The following is a 17,881-nucleotide window of genomic DNA, read 5'->3' on the forward strand; positions in this document are numbered from 1 at the left end:
CCTAACCCGCCCCCCCCACGGCTGTCCACTCGCGGCGCCCGGCATCTCTACGATCGGGATGCCGGGCGCCGGTCTCCCGGCGTCGGGGAAATGCCGGGCGTCTACATCTAGATGCCCAGCATTTCACCCTTGCCGGGATATGACAGTCGGGAAGCAGGCTGCCGGTATTTAGGCAGTCGGCTTCCCGATTGCATACCGTTAAACCCGGGAACTGCAGTGGCGGCTTATTAAATCTGCCTTTTATACTCCCAGCACAACTTCCCGATGCCTGAAATTAAGCTTCCACTTATGCTAAAATCTGAGAGGACATGAGCTGGAAGTTGATGTTGCAAATAATGCTCATCTTGATAAAGGTCTTGCCGTGGTGTTTGTATAAAATGCCCAAGACATATTCATGGTCTATAAACTGCAGGGTATTTTGATATACAGTACTGCTCATTGCCTCATCCAATATATGTGTATGCAACAAAGATTCACAACACAGTGAACTGAAAAAGAAATTAGTTGCTCAATATGGTTAATAATAACATTGTATATCATTAATAAGAGAATGATTACACATTTTTACCATATTAGTATAAGACTATGGAAGACTTTAATAATATTTGTTCAAAAATGACAATGCATAGTAAGCTCTAGATACAACAAATGTTCATTTCTGGTACTTTGTAAGGAGTTAATGTTATTTGCTCATCACATTTTCAGTTACATATAGGTTCTACAACCCTATCCAAATTCCCTTTTCTCTTCTTATAATCCTTCACATCTTTCCCCTACACACTGTGCTGTACCCCATAAAGCGGCTGATTCTGAATTGAGAGCAAACTAAAATTGGGTACACACTGGAGCGATATCGGTCCAATATGTTATTTCCGGCCAAATCAGAATATTGCATGCAGCGCCGTGAAAGGTAAAGAAGGATGGAACGAGGGATCGTTCCATCCTTCATTACATTTATTACATCATTCTGATGTGTAACACAGATATGATGGCATGTCGGCCACCATATTGTCCGGGTACACATTGCTCGAGTGTATACAAGAAATAGCAAGTAACTGTGCACCTTGGTAAAATGATGTTGCACTACAGGTGGGGCAGATTTAAAAAGGTGGAGGGAGGTGTGTCCTAGCTCAAAGCAAACTTGCAGTGTAAAAATAAAGCTGTCCAGTATTTATGGACTACATGGAACAGCAGCCAGTATTAACCCTGCATGCAAAAAGATAAATATATCTGCACCCCTTGCACTGCTATATGGTTTGTTTCAGTACAAAGTACCTGATTCACTATGGAACGCTATTACAATTGCAGCTGCAATTACGCACGTAGATCAGCTGCGATGTTTGTAAAGCCAGCATAGAGACGCCCACTACCGCTTTTGCAAATCCGTAAGGCCTTGCAGACCTGCGTATACATTGGTACCATCAAGTAACATCGGCCCCTCACACACAATTACAACAGGTCTGACCTTACTCAGAAATTGCAACTGTCGTCGCACGTAGTGAGTACTCAAGCTGCGTATGCCATCACAGTGGCTAATTTGAGCACGCCCCCGTCACCACACCAAAATGCTGACATCCCGTCCCTCGATCTGCGATGGCTTTGTATTTGCGTAAGTGATCACAGAGAACGCGAACTGCGGTACATGCGCAGTACGCACCATCGGCCGATCTGCGCACCATCAGTCGACTCAGACCCGGTCGCAAGCGCTGAGCGCTCGCAGCTGGGTCGATGGTGGCCCACAGCGCATGCGCACGACGGAGCCGGCTCCGTCGTGTGAATGCGCGAGACCCGGCTAGCGACGGGCAATCCGTCGCTCCGGGTCTCGCACTATAGGGGGTGAGCTGTTGATGTTGAGTGACAGCTTGCACCCCTTTGGTGGGCGGGCCGGGGGGGGGGGTGGCTGCCCAAACGGAGGCGTTCCCATGTGAACGCCTGCTGTTTGGGGGCCGCCCCACTGACATCACGAGTGATGTCAGTGGAGAGATTCCGGCTCTGTTAGAGCCGAAGTCTCTCTGGGGCTTGCGGCCACGAGACCCTACCACAAGGGTCTTGTCGCAAGCCCGATGGTCGCGATGGTCTTGACCATCGCGACCATCAACCTGGCCGCTCGCTATAGCTGTGGGTGGTCACCCACAGCTATGCGAGCGGCCAGGAGGCCGCACAAAAAAAAAAAAAAAACCGCCCTGATTCAGAGTGAGCCCCCTTTCAGAGCGTCCGGCTCTGAATCAGGGCCGAGGGCCTGATTCAGAGCCGCTCGTAAGCGGCCGCTCGTTCGCTCCGAGCAATGTTTGCACATCTACGCATGCGTATGGGTTTTAGTATGCATGCGCGAACCAGTCAGTGTGGTCGAAAATCGTGTGCTCGCAAAATAGCGAATGCCTGCTAATTTGAGTGACAGAATGAGGCGTTTGTGGGTGGTAACAGGGGAAGGTTCTTGAAAACGGGGAGTGGAGATCCGAACGCAGGCGTGCCAAACGGTCAAAACGGGCGTTTTAAGGGTGTGCATAATTAACAAAGCAGCGTCATTGACCACGTCACTTGGTTGACTTTTAGCCTGAACTGCTCGCATGATTGCGGTAGGAAAATCCAACCACAAGCACTGCGAGCAGTTCATACGCCTTTCGATGTACTCGATTCATCAAATAAATAGCGGAGATGACGTAGGATGCGAGCGGCCAGGGGGCGTTTTTCCAAAATAGTGAGCACAAGTTTCGTCTGCTCTTCAGACATAGAGGTGTAAACAGACCGCAAAGAGCGAGCGCTTAATTTAAATAGCCAGCCCCTTTTTATGAACGAGCGTCCGCAAATAGCGTCCGGCTCTGAATCAGGTCCTGTGTACGTTGTTGCAGTTGCAATCCGTAATGAATCAGGCCCAAAGTTACTTGCTTTTTTGCTTTGCTCCCACCTCAAAATCAGACCCAAAAGCACTTAATAAAACTTGGTGTTTTTTTTTTTTAAATGCTAATTAAACATCTGGATTCTGTGAGCTACTCAGACTTCTTGTGCAATATTACTGGGGTCTCAACAAATTTAAGTCGCAATTTATCGCTTTGATAGGCAGGAAGAACATAGTTAAAATGAAATTTTTTTCCCAGGGGACTTTATGTTATCCAGGCCCTTCCAGTTCATCTTCCTTCTAATGCACTCCTGTCCCTTCAATGTGAAAATAATAGTCCTCTTTAAACCTGCCAAGGAAGGCGGTTTGGGTGTCCCTAACCGACAACTTTATTTTCTGGCAACTCACCTTATACAAGGGGTTCTCTGGATTTCCATCCCTAACACTAGAGTCTTGGGTAAAGATTGAAATAGAATGGTTCAATTCATGTCTGTCTCTCCGCTTCTATGGATATCCCCAGCTCGCAGAGGCCTTTATTTTAAAAAATGTAGCAAGGGGCTTAGTGTGCCTTAAAGGTCATAGCTAGTGTTCTACTTGGAGTCAGAAGACAGTGCAAAGGAGCGGCAAAGTGGAAGGGATGGGGGGGACGGAGAGCACCAGGTACTAATTGTGTGCCCAATATACAAAGTTAACAATTCCCAAAGAAATAGCATGCATGATAAATGTTAGGTGTAGATCATATTGAATTTACAACAAAGAGAAAACCACCACACTTGACAATCAATAAAAACATTATATAGGCAGTCCTAACCAAAATGTATACTGATATAAATAATAGTATATTATAGAATAAATACTATATTAATGCTACATATAAAAGTATGGGGTGCTTCCACTGAAATATGTCAGTAATGTTTTAATTCTTACAGAAAGAAAGCTCCCAAAAGTAGGGTGCACAGGACATCATTTAGATTACAAAACATTAAACTCTATAATCTTCATTTAACCTATAAAAAAAAAAAATCAGTACCAGTAGGACAAGGTCACAGGAAAATGTTTTATTTCCACTTGTTATATATTGGGGCAAGTATCTTTGTGTTTATACTCATATTTTGTTCAACATTTGAATATTCATTGTCAGGCCTCTCAATCTCTCTCTTTCTTTTGCTTTAGATGTCTGAGCGCCATCTAGTGGTGTCTGGGTAGTACATATTCTGTCTTGCAGTTGCTCTAGGTTTTCAGCTGATGCTTAGAATTTTTAGTTGCATTTCAAAGCTGAAACTCATCATGTATAAATATTTTTCTAGTGTGCAGTGTTTATTTTTCAAGCTTGCAAAATAATATGTCTCTATCATATACACTCTTGCAATGATGTGCTTAATAGCTGACAATGTGGCTAGCAATCTTTTATCTTAAAATTGGTTTCTTCTAAATTTTGAAAAATAAAAAAAAACGGTAAAAAGGAAACTTTTATTAGCTATCAGTGCCGCTGGTAGAAAAACTATTTTGCAGGGCTGGATAGACAGTACACATCACCAAATACTTCTATTCCTGAACAAACTTAATTATTTGTTCAGGATGGACTGGATGGAGACACTTCTATATAAAGAAAAATATGTGGAACGTTTCTTTATGGTATGGGAGTCATATATAGATAGTCTCCCACTCACAACTAGGAAACAAATCCATCATAGCTTTAATAATACCACATGATATCTTTCCAGGTTAGCGGTACAAGACCCACCTATTTCCTTAAATTAATCAATAAGGAATTCATTAGGTTCCTTCCCAAGGCTCCTATTATTTATAGCGTTTCGGTATCACAGCTACAGTTGCTCCTGATTATTGTTTATTTTTGTTCTTTTTTTCTTTTATTTTAATTTACATGTTGACAGTCTGTATGTTACAATGTGTATGTCACGTGAGTTATTTTCACACTATCAGTATCACCTATTCTTGTCTACGTGTGATTTTTCTAATATGACCACATTTACTCAGACTCTATTGCATATTGTATTTGTTATACATATTTTGTTATACTATGATATTTGTTAACATTTGTTCTATGATGTCTCAATAAAAAATGTTTGAAAAAAAAAATTGGTTTATGCTGACCATACATTAGTTCCCATAATATAGCTCTAGTTTTGCATTTGTGACGACATATTTCTTATTATGTGATAAAAAATTTTATTAATTTATTCTCTGGCTGCACATGCTCTATATTTACACTGTCAATAGGCAACATTAAGCGCCCATTGTGTGGTTTTGTAAAAACATTTTTTAGGGTTTTACATTGTTCCTATATTTGTTGGAAGCTGGTGTAATATGTGGGACTGTAGCAGATTCATGAATTAGTTTCACTCGTCTTAGTTCAGCCTACTGCTGGTTTTTGAAGAATTGGGGGACCTCACGCCACACCCCCCCCTCCCCTGCCATGTTTCCAGTCTAAGCTTGAAGACCAAGGGCTGGTTAATTCATTTGATGCCGTTTTTGTTTTACCGTATATACTCGAGTATAAGCTGAGTTTTTCAGCACATTTTTTGTGCTGAAAAAGCACCCCCTCGGCTTATACTCGAGTCATGCCCACATGGTACGCTGCTGAGTAGCGTACCATGCGGGCCGCGGTGCAGACTGTGTCACTGTGACACAGCCTGCACCGCGTGTGTAGCGCTGACCGGACTGAGTTCGGTCAGCACTACACACTGCTAAACACACAGCCGCCGGAGCCGGCAGCTATGTGTTTGGTGTAATCAGTAGCCGCTGAGAGTCTGTCAGACTCACAGCGGCTACTGCTGCTCCCACTGCGGGAGCCATCTTCCGGCTCCCGCAGTGGGTAATGGGAGAGACGTCGTCATGACGACGTCTCTCCCATTATGCAAAGCGGCGGAGGAGCCTGTAGCAGCGTCGGGACCAGGAGCGGGGTTACAGATAAGTGTTGTTTTTTTTTACATTTCTTTCTACTGGGGGGGGGGGTACTACCAGGGGGGGGATATCGCTACTGGGGGCACTACCAGAGGGGGGGGATTAATAATGGGGGAACTACCAGGGGGGGGATGTTGCTACTGGGGGCACTACCAGGGAGGGGGGGGAATACTGGGGGCACTACCAGGGGGGATGTTGCTACTGAGGGCACTACCAGGGGGGGTTAATACTGGGGGCACTAACAAGGGGGTATATTGCTACTGGGGGCACTACCAGGGGGGGATTAATACTGGGGGCACTACCAGGGGGGATGTTGCTACTGAGGGCACTACCAGGGGGGGTTAATACTGGGGGCACTACCAGGGGGGGATGTTGCTACTGGGGGCACTACCAGGGGGGGATATTGCTACTGGGGGCACTACCAGGGGGGGGATTAATATTGGGGGCACTACCAGGGGGGATGTTGCTACTGGGGGCACTACCAGGGCGGCGATTAATACTGGGGGCACTACCAGGGGGGGATATTGCTACTGGGGGCACTACCAGGGGGGTTATTACTACTGGGGGCACTACCAGGGGGGGATATTACTACTGGGGGCACTACCAGGGGGGGATATTACTACTGGGGGCACTACCAGGGGGGGATTACTACTGGGGACAGTACCAGAGGGGGGATTACTACTGGGGACAGTACCAGAGGGGGGATTACTACTGGGGACAGTACCAGAGGGGGGATTACTACCAGTAGCTGCTGCATTTCCCACCCTAGGCTTATAATCGAGTCAATAAGTTTTCCCAGTTTTTTGTGGTAAAATTAGGTACCTCGGCTTATATTCGGGTCGACTTATACTCGAGTATATACGGTACATTACAGTTTGGTTCTTTTTGTGAGTTTATATCGCTTCAACTCACATACTGTATTTGGCAAGTAATCGTTTTTGTTCCTAAGAAACTTGCGTGTTTTGTGTTCTTGGTGGTCTATCAAATTGATCTATATCTATTTTTCATTTTGTATACATTGTTTGAAATCTATCTAGACTCTCAAATTAGTTGTTCCCAATTTCCTGACTTCTCACGCATAATGCTCCAACATTCCTTTTAAATATTTTTTTTTTTTTAAATACAACAGCTTTCCTGTGACCTTGTATTACTGGCATTGCACTGTAGTATCTTGAAAGCATGTTTGTCAAAACTGATATAAACAGAACACTGTCTTAGGCTGGGTACACAAGTAAAGATTTTCTGTCCAACCATCCAACTAGTTGATTGGTTGGAATGAAAATCTGGTAATGTATGGGAGTATCTGATCAGCAATTTGCTCCTAAATGCCAGAAAACAGATGAAAATGGTCGTCACACAAGTTTGTTAAATGTTTCATCTAAACAATTTGTTCAAACAACAGTTTTCGTCCATTTTCCGGCGTTTGGGAGCAAATTGCTGATTGTCATTTGCTTTCATACCTTACCAGATTTTCATTCCAACCAATCAACTAGTTGGATGGTTGGACAGAAAATCTTTACGTGTGTATGCACCTTAACACATAGTGTAGCTCCATGTTAGGAAATGGGACATATCAGTCAGCTATCAGATATATTTCATATCATATGACTAGTGCTTGCACATTATATTTTTCCATATAATGTGAAGCCAAGCTTTAAATACATTTTTATACTGTTATTACAATTTTTAGACTGTTATGACAAATCTAGTTTTAATTTCTATTGATCTAAGAAAAGACAATATATTTGTAAGTACTAGTATTTACACCTATGTATAATGTCTTGTAAAAATGTAATATGAAAAATTAATCATGTTATGTAAATAGCTATATTTCCAACAGATCGTAGTATGTGCTAAAGGTCCTATTTGCCCCTATAATGACGTTTCCCCCGTGTCCCTTTGTATTTTTTTCTTCTGCAGACTTTGAATATTTTCCATGAGTTTTCGTAACTGTTGAGATTGACGTTGTGCTATTAGAGAAGCCTGATACTCCAGTCTCTGCTGCTGCTCCTGGTACTTTCTACATGCATTCTGATATGTAAGAAAGAGATTCCTGCAACAACATAAAAACACATCTTACTGAACATGGGAGAGCACACATCTCTCTAAGTCTTTCCTAATACATATACTGTCTTCAGTTCAAATCAGATACATATCTCCTCCTAATTTATTGTGACTGGGAGAAATGTTGACAGTTATGATGTCGACATTGTTGAAATATCAGCATTAAACATTTCGGTATGTGCAGAAAGTCGACATTTGAAATGTGAACAAGTGATATGCAGACATTCTCAATGGACTGGCACCGGTGGGATAGCATTAATCTCTGGGGGGGGTTAGTGTTAGGAACTAGGTGGTGGATTAGGTTATGGGAGGGGAGATTAGGGTTAGGCACTAGGGGGAGGGTTAGGTTACGGGAGGGGAGGTTAGGTTTAGGCACTAGGGGGAGGGTTAGGTTACGGGAGGGGAGGTTAGGTTTAGGCACTAGGGGGAGGGTTAGTCAAACTTTACTGCTGGAAGGATCCGCCAGATAGTCATTGTGATGTCACCACAGAACCTGGAAGACACTGCTGGAGACGCCATACCCAGTAAGTGACGACTAGACCACCAAGGACAACAAAATATACCCCTCCATTGAGAAATACCTCTCATCTCCTCCTAACCCAGAGTCATCAGGACATATAAGGCCTGATTTAGAGGTGCACGCACTGTTGATGTTGATGTTGCACGCAAGTGGCCAAAGTTTTATGACTGTGGTTTGGGTCACACTGCACAAACGTCCTTGTGGTTACCTCTGGGAGACGCAGGGCGAATTTGGGTGTAATAGCCTAGGATTTCAGTAGGAAGAAACACATAAGATTAGCTGTCGAAGATCATCGGTCGTGGCACTATCAAAAGACACAGCCGCGGCTATGTGCACCTCTGAATCAGGCCCATACCCTTTATTACTCTTTTTTTTTCTAATCTGTTTTATTACATTTTTCTCATGCATAACATACAAAATCAGAACAACATGTCCTACCATACATGAAACAGAAGTTGCTTGATCACATTGGATTCAAAAATATATAACAGCATGGTCCACCAGAGTTAGAAATAAAGAACCATTCGTATATATAACACAAATAACTATTTCACACCTCTAAATTCCTCCTACTACAAACCCAGAAAGACATGTACAGTACCACCTAAAATAGTCATCGAGCCACATTCCCCTTTTTCCTCCTAATACAGTCATCCTCTCCCTTAATAAGCAATAATACATCACAACATACATACACGTCCCCTTCTTCTACATCAGGATACATCAGGATAAATATCTCTCACCACTCCCTATTAGACAGACATTAGAGTATATAATGTCACCAGAGCCTGATAGCCAGACATGAGGACTCATATCTCACTCTTCCTCCTCATCATCTCGCTCTTCCTCCTAATACAGAGTCATCATCTGGCTCTTCCTCCTAATACAGAGTCATCATCTGGAAACTTACATCTCCTATGAATATGCAGAATATGCAGACATCAGGACATCATTTACCGACATTTTAATATAGTTTCCGGGGACACTTTACCGCTGAGCCAGTGCATCTAATCATGCTACATGTGGGACTGTTCCATCCTGTCATATACATTGAATTTCATTAATGTTTTTTTGCATTTGAAATACTCCACTTCAATAAATATTCAATTAGGAAATTCAGAAATGATACATATGTGACAAGAACTGCAAGTGACATGTAGAAAAAGAGGATGTATATTGTGCAGTTGGTCAGAGTTGAAGATAGGGATTTTTCCAGGGTAAAATATTTAAAACCTGGCTCTGTTCCTGAATGACAGTTGGCAGCTATGGTCACCTGTCCTGATTTCTGTATAGATGGAAAAACAATTTCATTGTCTAACATTGGTATACCTGTGGGCTTTGAAGAAATCTTTGATCATTTGTGCAGATTGAGCATTCTGAGCTTGGACTTTAGAGGATAATATATCCAGTTCAGATGTTAGACCTTCAATTTGTGCTTTTATTTCACTGCTCCTGGAATTATAAAAGATAACGCCATGAAAATATAACTTTTTCTGTGCCTACCCCATGAGCTTGCTAAGGAATAGGTGCTAGCACTGGCTGTCCAAAATACTGATTGGGCAAGCCAAGAAGCAGTATCTTGACTACCAACAAACTGCTTACATTTAAATTAAAGATAATTTGTGAACTGCAAGATATGTGGATGTGCCACACATTTCAGCACCTGTTTACCTTGCACCATATTGCCAATAATGAGAGATATGGTAAGAACTTATCTTTGTTATCTCTCTTTCTTCGAAGTCCATAGGGTCCACAGGGTTGACCTTGGTGTACAGCTGGATCTGGATCCACAGGCACCACGTAGTTAAAAGCTTTAGCTCCCAGGATGCACTGGGTCCATCCTCCTCAGTACCCCGTCCCCAAGCCACAGGCACCTCAGTTGGTAAGTAGCCAAAGGCCGGAGGATGAACAACAGAGAAGGAAGACTGGAACACAAGAGAATCACACTCACAGAAAGGGAGACGGAAAACCGCTGACCAGTAACACAGCCCATATGAAGCCAGGTGCGTCAGGGCGGGTGCCCTGTGGAACCTATGGACTTCAAAGAAAGAGAGATAACAGGTAAGTTCTTACCATATATCTAATTTTCTTCTTCAAGGTCCATAGGGGGTCCACAGGGTTGACCTTGGGGATGTCCCAAAGCAGTCCAATTAAGGGCGGGTACGCTCCTGCGCTGAGAGGAGAATCCGGCGCCCAAAGGAAGCATCCTGAGAGGCAAAGGTGTCAACAGCATAGAACCTCAGGAAGGTCTGAATGGAAGACCGCGTGGCTACCTTACACAGCTGAACAACCAAGGCGCCACAGCAAGCTGCCCACGAGGGGCCCGCAGACTGAGTAGAATGAGCCTTAAAAGAAGTCAGAACAGGCAGGCCTGTCTGTGTATAAGCCTCTGAAATAGCCATACGAAGCCATCTAGCCAAAGTTTGTTTGTTGGCTGGCCATCCCCTCTTGTGAAATCCAAAGCGTACAAATAAGGAATCCGATTTCCAAAGGGAACTGGTCCGATCCACATAAATCCTGAGAGCATGGACCACATCCAAGGAGGCCTCACCAGCCAAGAGGTCTGGTGTCTGAAAGGCTGGTACAACAATTTCCTGATGACTGTGGAAATTAGAAACCACTTTAGGTAGAAACCCTGGGCGAGTGCGAAGCACCGCCCTCTCCTTGTGAAATATCAGAAAGGGAGGACGACCAGAGAGCGCCCCCAATTCTGAAACCCTCCTGGCCAAAGCAATCGCCAGGAGAAAAAGAGGCTTAGTCGTCAACCACTTGTCTAGTGGTTCAAATGGAGGACCCTGGAGGGCCCAAAGAACTACTGCCAAATCCCAAGGAACCACTGGGGCAACAAAGGGAGGCTGAATCCTGAGGGCACCTTGGAAAAAGGTGCGGATATCCGGTATCAGAGCTATCCTTTGCTGGAATCACACAGACAGTGCAGAAACATCGACTTTTAACGAGGCCAGGCGTAGGCCGAGGTCCAAACCAGACTGAAGGAATGCCAAATTCCTAGAAATACAAAACACCTGAGGATCGTAATTTCTCGTGCAACACCAATGAAAATAGGTATGACACACTCTGTGGTAGATCCTGGCTGAGGCAGGCTTGCGTGCCCGAAGCATCGTGCTGATGACCGAGCTAGAGTGGCCCTTCGACATTAAGATGGATGTCTCAAGAGCCAAAGACAGATGACCCAGATCCGGATAAAGGCAAGGACACAGACAACAGGTCCGGACGTAGAGGCAGTAGGAATGGAGTGTCGATGGAGAGACTCCGAAGATCTGAGTACCAAGGACGTCTGGGCAAAGCTGGTGCCACCAGCAGGATCGTGCCGCCATCCTGCTTGAATTTCCGTAGAACTCGAGGAAGCAGGGATATCGGAGGAAATAGATATGCAAAATGGAAGGTCCACCTCACTGACAGAGCGTCCACCAAGCTTGCTTTGGCATCTCTTGTTCTGGACCCGTACACTGGCAACTTGTGATTGTGACGGGAGGACATGAGCTCCACCTCCGGCAGGCCCCATTTGTCCACAAGGAGTTGAAACACCTCTTCGTGAAGAGACCATTCCCTGGGATACACGTCATGATGGCTGAGGAAGTCCGCTTCCCAATTGAGGACACCTGGAATGAACACTGCTGAAATGGCCGGAAGGTGGCACTCTGCCCAAGACAGGATGCGTGACACCTCTGTCAATGCTGCCCGACTGCGAGTGCCCCCTTGATGGTTGATGTACGCCACTGTGGTGGCGTTGTCGGACTGAATCTGCACAGTTTTTCCTTGAAGAACGTGACTTGACAACTGGAAGGCCCTCTACACGGCCTGAAGTTCCAGAATGTTGATTGGGAGAATAACTTCTTCCGCCATCCAACGGCCCTGAAGCGAATGTGGACCTGTCACTGCCCCCCAACCCTGGAGACTGGCATCTGTTGTGAGAAGAACCCAGTCCGGGATCCAAAAGGTGAGATGAGATGTCTGAAGCCACCAAGACAGAGACAGGCGCATCTCCAGAGACAGCACCAGCATCTGAGTCCTGATCCGGTGTGGTAACCCATTCCATTTGGATAGAATCAGCCCCTGCAGGGGCCTGGAATGGAACTGGGCATATTCCACCATGTCGAATGCGGACACCATGGACCCTAGAACACGCATTGCCGAGTGAACTGACACCCAGCAACTGTTCAGGCAACTGCACACCCACAGTTGCAGGGAGGAGATCTTTTCTGGGGTTAGAAAGATCCTCTGCTGATGAGAATCCAGAAGGGCTCCCAAATGAACCATCCTCTGTGAGTTAATTAGGGAGGACTTTTTCCAATTTATCAGCCACCCGTGTGGTTGCAGACAAGCGATCATCAGGTGTAAATGTTGTAGAAGTACTTCCGGCAGAAGCCATATACCCTGACTCCGTAGATGGGCAGCCATGACAGCCATAATTTTGGTGAATATCCTTGGAGCCGTGGAGACGCCAAAAGGCAGCGCCCAAAACTGGAAGTGTTGCTGCAGTATAGCAAACCACAGATACCACTGGTGGGAAGGCGCTATGGGAACATAAAGGTAGGCGTCCTGAATGTCCAGAGAGACCATGTAATCCCCAGGTTCCATAACCAGAATGATGGATCCCAAAGTTTCCATCCTGAATTTGAGCACTTGGAGGAACTTGTTCAGAGACTTTAGGTTGAGGATAGGCCGATGAGCCCAATTGGGTGTCTGAACCAGAAACAGAGTAGAGTAGTAACCAGTCCTGCACTGAGAAAGCGAAACTGAAACAATGACCCCTGCTTTCAGCAAGGACTCTATGGCTCCCTGAATCTGCAAGGCCTTGGTCTCATCCAGAGGAGGGCCCGTGCAGAAAAACTGGTGGGGAGGTCTGTGACGAAAGGAGAGGATGTACCCCTGAGAGACCACTTCATGTACCCAAGCATCCATGGTGGTGCTGCACTGGGCGAATTGAAGAAGCCAGCCTCCTACTCTGGGATCCCCCAGAGGGAGGCCCGTCCCTTGGTAGTAGAGCGTCTAGCGCTCCAGGCTTGTTTCTTAGGCTTAGGGTTTGACTTGGTCCTCGATTGCCTAGGGAAGGACTGACCTTTGGACTTCCCCTGAGAATGAAAGGACCGAAATGCAGAGGTCCTAGCATTTGTAGGCGCAGCTGCCGATGGCAGAAAAGCTGCTTTAGACTTTGCCATGGTGTCTACAATTTTGTCCAGGTCTGGGCCAAACAATATCTCCCCATTGAAGGGCAAGGCCTCCAGGCACTTTTTGGAATCAACATCCGCTCTCCAGGAGCGTAACCACAAAGAGCGGCAAGCAGACACGGCTGCGGCCGAGACTCTGGAGGTCAGTAGACTGGCATCCAAAGCCGCCTAACCAATATAGGCAGCTGCATCTCTCATCTGGCCCACTAAAGCTCTTTGAGCCTCATGAGCCTCCTCATGGAAAGTATCCTCCAGCACATTGGCCCAGCACTCATTTGCCTTAGCCACCCAGGATATAGCCATGGACAGACGGGCCACATTACCTGAAAATACATCGATTTCAGGCATGTCTCCACTTTCCTGTCTGTGGAATCTTTCAGGGATGAAATGGAAGGTATAGGCAGTGTAGCACTCTTGATAAGCCGAGTAACATTTATTTATTATTATTTATTAACAGTTTCTTATATAGCACAGCGTATTCCATTGCGCTTTACAATTGGAAACAAATAGAACAAAATTGGGTAATAACAGACAGATATATAGGTAGGAAGGCCCTGCTCACAAGCTTACAATCTATAGGGAAATAGGCATTGATACACAAGGATAGATGCTATATATTGCATTTTGGTCCAGCCAGAATGCAGAGTTACTTGGTGGGCTGCATGATCCAGTCACACAGGAATGTCGGCCAAATATCAGGAGGATGTGAAAGAAAGACAATTGGCCTCATTCAGAGGCGGTTGTAGGATGCAAGCGGTCGTTCTGAAACAGGGCGGCCGCTTGCATCCTGAACGGCCGCCTCCATGTTGGTCGTTAGGCTGTGGGTTAACACCCACAGCTCTAACGACCGCTAGGGTGATGGTCGCGATGGTCAAGACCATCGCGACCATCGGGGCCAACGACGAGACCCTAAGGTAGGGTCTCGTCAACCTTAAGCCCCAGGGAGCTTCCTGCTCTGTTTGAGCAGGAAGCTCCCCACTGACATCACTGATGATGTCAGTGGGGCCGTCCCCAAATGGCAAGCGTTCCAACAGGAACGCCTCCATTTGGCTGGGCACGCCCCCAGCCCGCCCAGCAAATGGAGCGAGCTGTCACTCAACATCAACAACTCGCCCCGTCTGCTACGAGACCCCTAATGACGGATCACCCGTCGTTAGCCGGGTCTCGTGCATGCGCATGACGGAGCCAGCTCCGGCGTGCGCATGCGCACTGGAGCAACATCGACCCGGTTGCGAGCTCTTAGAGCGAACGACTGGGTCTGAATCAGCTCCAATGTGTGAGGTTTTGTATAGACTGTGAAAGGGGATGTAATTAGATATGGAAGCTATGAGGGTTATGTGGGCTGTTCTGGAATCTGATAAGCTTGCCTGAAGAGGTGAGTTTTCAGGGAACGCTTGAAGGCTTGGAGACTAGAGGAAAGTCTTATTGTGCGTGGTAAGGCATTCCATAGAGTGTGTGCAGCCCAAAGAAAGTCCTGTAACCATGAATGGGAGCAAGTAATGCTAGGGGATGAGAGACGCAGATCTTGTGCTGAGCGGAGAGGTCAGGTTGGGAGATATTTTGAGATGAGTGAAGAGATGAATGTTGGTTTGGTTAATAGCCTTATGTTTAAGTAATAGTATTTTGTATTGAATACGGTAGAAAACCGGCAACCAATGGAGGGATTGACAGAGCGGGGCAGCAGACGATGAACGTTTGGCAAGGAAGATAAGCCTCGCAGCTGCATTCATAAAGGATTGTAATGGTGATAGCCTGTTTTTGGGAAGACCAGTAAGGAGACTATTGCAATAGTCAATGCGGGAAATAATGATTGCATGGATTAGAGTTTTTGCAGTGTTTTGTGTGAGATATGGTCGAATTTTGGATATGTTTTTTAGATGTATATAACATGATTTTGAGACAGATTGAATGTGGGAAACAAAGGACAGTTCAGAGTCAAGTATGACACCTAGGCAGCAAGCTTGAGGGGCAGGATGGATTGTCGAGTTATCAACAGTGATCAAGAGATGAGGTTGGTAACTGATATTGGCCGGTGGAAATATAATTAATTCTGTTTTAGAAATATAAATTTTCAGGTGGTGAGACGACATCCAAGATGAAATGGCAGAAAGACATTCACTTACACGGACCAATACAGATGGTGATAAATCTGGGGAGGATAGGTAGATTTGAGTATCATCCACATACAGATGGTACTGAAATCCAAAAGAGCGGATTAGTTTGCCAAGAGAGGTGGTATAGATTGAGTATAGCAGAGGACCTAAGACAGAGCCTTCCGGTACTCCAACTGATAGAGGTAGCAAAGAGAAGGCAGAATCAGAAAAAGAGCGAACAGTAAAAGAGCGATCAGATAGGTAGGAAGAGAACCAAGAAAGAGCTTTGTCCTTAAGACCTAGGGATTGTTGTATGAGAAAAGAGTGGTCAACATTGTCAAGAGCAGCAGAGAGATCTAGAAGAATTAGGAGTGATTAATGGCCTATAGCTTTGGCAGTGACCAGATCATTTACTACCTTAGTCAGTGCTGTCTCTGTGGAGTTTTGGGAACGAAAGCCGGACTGAAGTGGGTCCAATAAGTTGTGTGAGTTTAAAAAGTGTGTGAGGCGAGTGTAGGCAAGTCTCTCAAGTATCTTGGAGAGACATGGGAGTTGGGAGATAGGACAGTAATTTGAGAGAGTGTTAGGGTCAGAATTTAGTTTTTTCAGAATGGGAGTAATCATTGCATGTTTCAACAGTGATGGAAAGATGCCAGTAGAGAGAGAGAGAGATTACAGATTTTAGTTAGGATTGGGATGAGCACAGGAGACAGAGCTTTACCGATTTGTGAGTGTATCTGAGAATCTACCGCAGGTGGTGATTCCCATTTTTTGCAATGACCTGCAAGAAATCGATAACTTGAGGCTAAACGTTTTTGCGGCCTCTTACTAGGCGATTGCCAGGCCTCCACCATGTGTTCTGTTAGTTGGTCAGAGAGAGGAAAAACTGCCAAAGTCACTTTTGCCTATTTGAAATCCGGGTATTTGGATTTAGGGTCCGGAATGTCATCCTCTATGTCAAGTATGGATTGAACAACCATTACCAATGCTGGAACATTAATAGATGATTTAGGTTCCACCTCCCAGGCAGGGGAATCCGAATCAGACCCTTCAGGCATTTCCCCATCATCCGAAGATGCGTCCGTGTCTAAGAATTGCATAGACGCCTTCTGAGGTTTTTCACTCTGTAGCATGGTCTGAAAGGCCGAAGATGAGGCCGCCAAACTCTGGACTGAACTAGAGAACACATCCATCCAAGGTGGTTGACCAGCTTGCGGAAGTCCCTGGAAAGGAATGACAGACTGTTGAGTCACCGGAGCAGCAGGCATATAGAGCGGTAACCCCTGATAAGGAGTAACAGTCTGAAGCCCAGGAGTATACAGCAATAATTGCGGGATACCCTGAGAGGGGAAGATGGCTGTTTGGGGTAACCCCATATGGGGAAGAACGTCCGGAACCGCCAGGCGATCCGCGATAGAGGTCAGCACTTGAGAAAACACCGCCCAAGGAGGATCCTGTCCCATAGTTGGGGGGTTTGAGGGACCAGGCAACTGATAGCACCACACACATGATATACACATAGCCAATCCTGATATAAATCCTCCTTTCCAACCCCTGCAGCGCAGCGCCTGCAGGAGAGCAGAGTGGGAGCAGTGGAGTGCTCAACCTCCTTGTCAAACATGGATGACTAAATTAATATATATTTTGATAAATATAATGGGAAGTCTGGGAGCGCCAAACTGGGAACCCCACAAGCATGCAACAGACAGGCCCACTAATATTATTATTATTATAATTATCCTTTATTTATATGGCGCCACAAGGGTTCCGCAGCGCTTTACATAATACACAAACAGTTGAGCAGAACAAGAAAACAGTGTCATGTGTCATACAGTTTAAGACAATGCAAGACAAGTACATGGTATATGAACATTACTGCAACAGTAGCAAGATGGCAAAAGTCACGGATTAGGTGCTTTTGAGTATAGAGCAGATAATATAAGTAAAGAAAGGATAAGCACAAGAGGAAAGAGGGCCCTGCTCGTGAGAGCTTACATCCTAGAGGGGATGGGCAGACAGACAGGGGTGACACAGATGGGGTAGACAATGAGCATGGGATAGAGGGTTAGGATGACAGATGGGTGGATTCCTATTTTACAGTATGTGAGGAAGCCATTTGAATTAAGATTTACGCCACTTACATTCTACTTTTTGTAACCCCCCTTCAGTGTGCGGAGTGGTACATAGGTGCATTTGGAGTGATACACCTCCTATTGCCTCAGGCTAGCGCTCCAGGGTGTGGGCAATACCTGAG

The 17,881-nt window shown here is 45.5% G+C and overlaps 1 protein-coding gene across 1 annotated transcript in view; it reads right to left on the minus strand.

The window, feature by feature from the left end:
* Positions 1-7,547: 7,547 nt before the first annotated feature.
* USHBP1 (USH1 protein network component harmonin binding protein 1) overlaps positions 7,548-17,881 on the minus strand; it is a 50,284-nt gene continuing 39,950 nt past the window's right edge. Inside the window, exons 12-13 of the mRNA XM_088478559.1 lie at positions 9,675-9,797; positions 7,548-7,814 (exon numbers count right to left, since the gene is read on the minus strand). Coding sequence (XP_088334685.1) covers positions 7,634-7,814; positions 9,675-9,797 — 304 coding nt within the window. The 3' untranslated portion in view covers positions 7,548-7,633. The remainder of the gene's footprint in view (positions 7,815-9,674; positions 9,798-17,881) is intronic.

The sequence above is a fragment of the Taudactylus pleione genome, unplaced genomic scaffold (genome assembly GCF_031769625.1).
Source record: "Taudactylus pleione unplaced genomic scaffold, aTauple2 ptg000214l, whole genome shotgun sequence".
Taxonomy (NCBI): domain Eukaryota; kingdom Metazoa; phylum Chordata; class Amphibia; order Anura; family Myobatrachidae; genus Taudactylus; species Taudactylus pleione.